Here is a 6000-nt window from a genome sequence, read left to right as displayed (position 1 = left end):
TTTTTTTTTTTGCCGCTTGGGGCGGCAAAAACCGAGGAGCCGGCCCTGAGACTCAGCCCCTCATTGTGCTGCACTCTGAGCAAACCCAAAAGCTAGGACATGTGTAACTGAAAGACCGAATTTCGCTCTGTATTTAGAACTTGGTTAAGCAATTGTTTGCTGATGCATGAGCCAGAATTGAATCTAGCTCACTCTCACAAAGCTGTGCTGGTTCTGCAATGCTAACAAGAATAATGTGTAGCAAATGTTTACTTTTGGTGATAAATTAGCTAGATGTGACTCTGAGTACACACAAGGGGCAGAGCTGTTGAGTAATACGGTGCCATTTTAATAGTCACTTTTCATACTGAAACCACATTTATTATCTCTGTTTTAAAGGGGTTTCTGTTCATTTAAAAGTAGAAGCCCCTCTGCAAAATATTTCCTTGGACCAATTAACTCCGTCTAATTCCCTGTGAAGTCTGAATAGCAGGTAAGATTAGTTGCTTACAAAGGAAATGCAAAATACTGAGTCAGCACTTGCACTGCTGATTAGTTATGAACATACAGAGCTTCCCCCTCTTCTCCTCCCCCACCCCAATTTATTTGTGTTAAAAAGAAAGTGGAGCTAGTCATTAGTGAAAAGAACCAGCATGGCATTATATTTACTACGTGTTTAGGAATAACTCTTCCCTTTGATGTACTTGGGAACTCTTGAACTTCAGAAACTAGTGTGTGAGCATGTGGGGTATGCCTTAGTACTTTAGGTCATTTAATCCGTTCCTCAAGTGAGTCATTGTAAGGTAGAGTAACTGCTGGGAAAAGTTTCCCAGTGCCAATTAAAACAGTCTCCAAAGGTGTCGTGGACTTGTATTCTCCTAGAAAACCAGCGCTAAAAGGCTAGAAGCAGTTGCTTTGGAGCCATGAGGCCAGATCCCGAGCCGGTGTAAATCACCATAGCGCTACTGACTTCAATGGAGCTCCATCGATTTACACCAGCTGAGGATCTAGCCCTTTGTGCCTAGAACTTGCTAAACAGTTGCTGTTTAAAATCCAGGATTTCTCCATAAATATGTCAATTTCAAATAAATAAATAAATTCCAGAAAATAGATGCAAAAAACTCCAAACTTTAAAGCGATCTTGGTTTTGAATTGTTCTGTATGGGGATTTTACATATACACTGCAGAACCGAAGCTGAAATGAATGAATTTTAGCCTCTACCATTCCCTTAGAGAAACTTCCCAAATGCAATCAGTTTTTTTAAAATACATTAATAATAAAACCAAAGACAGGAATGTCCTAATTAGTGACTGCTACTCGTGTTTTCTGCCAAAGAAAAGATCCCATTTTCAACATATGCTAAGAATAAATAAATACAAATTAATGAGAAAGCTAAAATATATCTTGGCTAAATGGCTTCAGGTGAAACCTGGTTCTTCATACATTGTAGCGAAAAGCTGACCACATCCTGGCTTAGGCAAAGTGTTGCTGGGAAAACAGCCTTTAGTAAACAAACGTGTCTGCCTTGATTGAAACAGCCTATTGGCTCCCAGGATATCAGTTTAAAGGATTGCTTGTGCTACCATATGTTTTGCTATTTCAGGGCCAGATTTTTACCTGTAAACGATGGTCCACGCTGGAGAGTTTGAGGACGAGGCCAGTGCAGTGGGAGACCCCAGGAGGGATTCTGGCCAACTTAATCAGAATCCCTCCCTGGGAGCTTCCAGTTGTGCCACCTATTATAGAGTCATACTGTCTCCCTTCTCAGGGCACCCAGCCACTGGACAGTGCAGTGGTGGGCAGAGATTATCCCCACCCCCTTCCAGGTTGCTGGCCTCTACAGAGGCACTAGTGGGGAACAGTTCCTGCACTCACCCAGGCTTGGCCCAGACTCACTTGGCCCAGACTCAACAGCTCAAGTGTAGGGAAGGTCTTTCACCCCCCCCCCCCCCCCCCACACACACAAAGTCCCCTACAGGGTTGGGCACTGTGGAGCCCTGGATTTGATTTGGCACAATATCCTGGGTACAGTTGCATGAGAACCGTTTAGAGAGGGACCCTTATCTCTCTAATACGCTGCCGAAACGGGCATTCCTCTCTCTTTGCAGCCATGTTGCATGGTATACGCCACTCTAAATTGTCCTATTTATTCCTATTCCTTTCCAATAAGCCAACAATGATGGACCTTTTGCCTTTGTGGCAATTCAGTGATTTAGCAGACTTTACCCAGGTGAATGGAACTCAGAAAGGGCCAGATTCTAATCTCAGATAAGCAGTACATGGATCAGTATGTTTTAGACCAGTGGTTCTCAACCTTTCTGGGAACTTTCGCTTAGCCTCATGCAGTCAGGCTATGATTAGGAGGCGGCTTGGAAAGCAGATTGGGCTAAACAAGACTTAAAAAATAAGTGCTTTGTGACGGATCTGACATAGAAGGTTCCTGGGTTTGACCTTCCATGATCACCTTGGTCAACTCTGAACCGAATCCGAACCCGAACCTACCATGATAGATGCAGACATCTAATGTACAAATGGAAAATCAAGGATTCCCTGGCGTGCGAGTGCGGCTCCCCACGACAGACCATCAAACATATCCCCACCTACTGCCCAATTTATAAATATGAAGGAGGCATCACTGCAATAAATTCTGCTACTCCTGATGGAACCATCTGGCTCTATCAACATCAGGTGAAATTGTAGTTGCTGCTCTACACCAGCCATACGAAAGAAGAAGATTCTTGCTCTATGAAAATATACTGGGAATGTATTGACTTGTGACCCAGATGGGCCAAAGAATGAAGGCAAACATTCAGCTTACTTTTCTAAGTCAATATTGCGGAAGATCGCCATGTCTCTGTGGGGCTAAAGTAACCTTTCCTATGTTATTTACTTGTTTCTTTTATCACATTAAAATCTTCCTTTCTCATTTCCGAAGACTGCAAGTTTTGTAGGGGACAAGTTGCAATAGAAGAATACTGCTGGCTCTGCCCTCATAGTTTGTGTTAAGATGTATTTGTATTTAGAGGTAACATGGATAAACCATCTTGGGTGAAATCCTGACTTCCATTGAAGTCAGTCGCAAAACCTCCATTGAGTTCAGTGAGGCACGGCTTTCACCTTCTGTTTCTGAAGTTAGAGTTGCTACTAGATTGTTAAATTATTGGTGCGTGTCAAACAGAATATGCTTGACATGAACATTTTTCCTGTGTTCAAAACCCACAAAGGTTAAAAAACACGCATAGCCATGAGCTTCTGATTCTAAAAATTATGCTAAGTGTAACATTGTTAGAAATAATAACATCCCTGGAGATAAACCTAAAATAATAGACTCAGCCATGTAATTTTCACTTTAAGCTAAAAATAGCCTAAATGGTGGTTTAATCTAAGCCATAATTATCAAACGGCTGAAGCTGGTTTTGGTTCATCAGAACTGGAAATTTATGCTGCATTTAGATTTTAAATATTTGAATCCCAAAACTGCAGAGAAGAAAAGGCAGGGGAATGAGAACTGAATATAAAAACAAATAGGCAACTCTGATTTGTAGAGTAATGTTGCATATTGGGAGTCCAACATCATGATCGGAAACAACGGCCATCTTGCTGCGTCCAGCAAGCTTATACAATAAGATGCACTTCTCCTAAGGAATAAACTGATGATCATCTGAGATTTCAGTTATCAACTTGCAGTTGCCAATTCTGAACCTAATGCTGATGACTGCCACTTTGGCAGCTGAGTGACACTTGTTTGCAAAAATCAAGAGGCACCGTTTGCAAAAATCCGTAAACCAATTCCCATCCCATTTTAAGATGGGTTTCGAAACCAAAGGAAGGACATTAAGATTTAAAAATGTTACTTATCAAAACAGGTTGGAACTTGTTCTCTCTCCTACATTGGGTGGTAACATGGTCTAGTAGTTTGAGGATGGGATTGGAAATCAGGATTTCTGGTGTCTGCGCATGGTTGTGCCACTGTCTTGTTGTGTGAACTTGAACTAGTCACTTATCCTCTCTTTTGCTTGAGTTTTTCCTGTTGTAAAACACTGTTAATAATACATGGCCTCACAGGTGCATGGTGGGGGGAAAGTTTTTGTGAAGCCCTTTTGAGATCCTCAGGTGAGCGATATTTTAATTTCTCAGTTGTGGGTGTAAATATGTGTAAATGTGCATTATTTGTTTAGATGCACTACCATGGGCCAAATGCTGTTCACATTTACATTGGGTTGGGGCAGGGATTGTGTCTTTGTATGCGTTTGTACAGCACTTAGCAAAATGGGGCCTGATTCGGGGGGGGGGGGGGGATGTCCAGGGGCTGCTGAAATAGAGATATTTAATAATACTGTAAATTTGGAGTAACCCCTTTTATGTCAGTGGAGTTACTCCAGATTTGCACTGGCACAGGAGCAGAATTTGGCTCCATGTTTAGTAATTATTGTACTTCGGTATTTGTTGACCTTACTCAACATGGTTTTAGTTAACCTCATTCACTAGTTCTGGGCAAGTAATACAAAGTTTTCCACAAATACTCCCTTTGATATTCTGTGCTTCAGCCAGGCTACATCCTTTCTGAACCCTTGAATGACTGAGTTTTACGGGGAAGCACATTTCAGGTTGCATGACCATTCCCAGAAACCACTTTTTGCATCCGTGTGTGTAAGAATTCAGCCAGATGTACTATGGGTTCATCTAATCAGGGAACAGAAGCCGTTCCATATAACTTCTCAGCGCTATCTCTCCACTAAAAATCGCTGTTGGAATTTAGAATATTTCTAGCAGACCCCATAGTGAAGTGTTTGCCATCAATCCATGGAGCAAAACAATTTTTTTAAAAAATTTGCAACTAAAATAGGTAAATTCAAGGAATTTGTGATCTGCTTATGACCTAGAAGGTAAATTCGTTGGATAAACTATTAATTGTGCATGATTTGATCAGTTCTACTTTCCACTGTGTTCCCCATAAGATAATCAGAGTGTCATTACCAGGTGCAATGGTAAATGACAAACCCGCAGTATGGCTTTATCTATGTGGTTTTGTTTTTGTTTTTTGTTTTTAACCGAACAGCATGGGGATGAGCCATGACGATGATCATTCTTCCTGCGCAGGAAGATCTCACATAATGTCTGGAGAATGGGTGAAGGGCAGGAACCCCAGTGACCTTTCTTGGTCTTCCTGCAGCCGTGACGACCTTGAAAACTTCCTAAAGTAAGAACGTGATGAACAGCGAAAACCCTGTATCTCAAAGAACCGGGATCGTATTTGAAATTCAAACACAAAGTCTCATAGACTCATAGACTTTAAGGTCAGAAGGGACCATTATGGTCATCTAGTCTGACCTCCCGCATGATGCAGGCCACAAAAGCTGACCCACCCAATTTCCCTTATCTCAGCTGTTGAAGTCTCCAGATCGTGATTTAAAGACTTCAAGTCGCAGAGAATCCTCCAACTTGCGACCCCTGCCCTATGCTGCGGAGGAAGGCAAAAAACCTCCAGGGCCTCTGCCAATCTACCCTGGAGGAAAATTCCTTCCCGACCCCAAATATGGCGATCAGTAGAACCCCGAGCATACAGGCAAGATTCTCCAGCCGGACCCACATTTTACCAGCGATGGCACGTTATTGCCTAATTGACTAAGATCACGTTATCCCATCAAACCATTCCCTCCATAAACTTATCTAGCCTAATCTTGAAGCCAGAGAGGTCTTTCGCCCCCACCGTTTCAGGGGAGGACGGTGTACAATCACTGTATGGAAGGTTGAATCTGTCTCCTTTGTAGTAACCTTGTACCTGGAGCATGCAGAGAATACTGGCAGAGATGCAGCAAACTCATCTTCCCCAAATTTCAGCACACTGATAGCTTCTTGAAAAGAATCCCAGTTCACTTCCACTTTAGGAATGAGTCCTGTGATGACAAGACTCTGTTAGGTTGTACAGGAGGAAGTGCCCTTAAAAAAAACAACCCACCCTATTTGACAGGTTCTGCCAGCCTGCCCTGCTAGAACAATTCATTTTACGGAAGCCAGAG

General features: G+C 42.4%; 1 protein-coding gene across 1 annotated transcript in view; it reads left to right on the top strand.

The window, feature by feature from the left end:
• Positions 1–6000, top strand: part of ADAMTS17 (ADAM metallopeptidase with thrombospondin type 1 motif 17) — a 262300-nt gene that overhangs the window by 112663 nt on the left and 143637 nt on the right. Inside the window, exon 9 of the mRNA XM_026648360.2 lies at positions 5040–5180. Coding sequence (XP_026504145.1) covers positions 5040–5180 — 141 coding nt within the window. The remainder of the gene's footprint in view (positions 1–5039; positions 5181–6000) is intronic.

The sequence above is a fragment of the Terrapene carolina genome, unplaced genomic scaffold (assembly GCF_002925995.2).
Source record: "Terrapene carolina triunguis isolate 2854851 unplaced genomic scaffold, T_m_triunguis-2.0 Scaffold67, whole genome shotgun sequence".
Classification (NCBI taxonomy): Eukaryota; Metazoa; Chordata; order Testudines; family Emydidae; genus Terrapene; species Terrapene triunguis.
The sequence above is the reverse complement of the archived record's forward strand: the minus strand, read 5'-3'. Positions and strand labels throughout refer to the sequence as shown.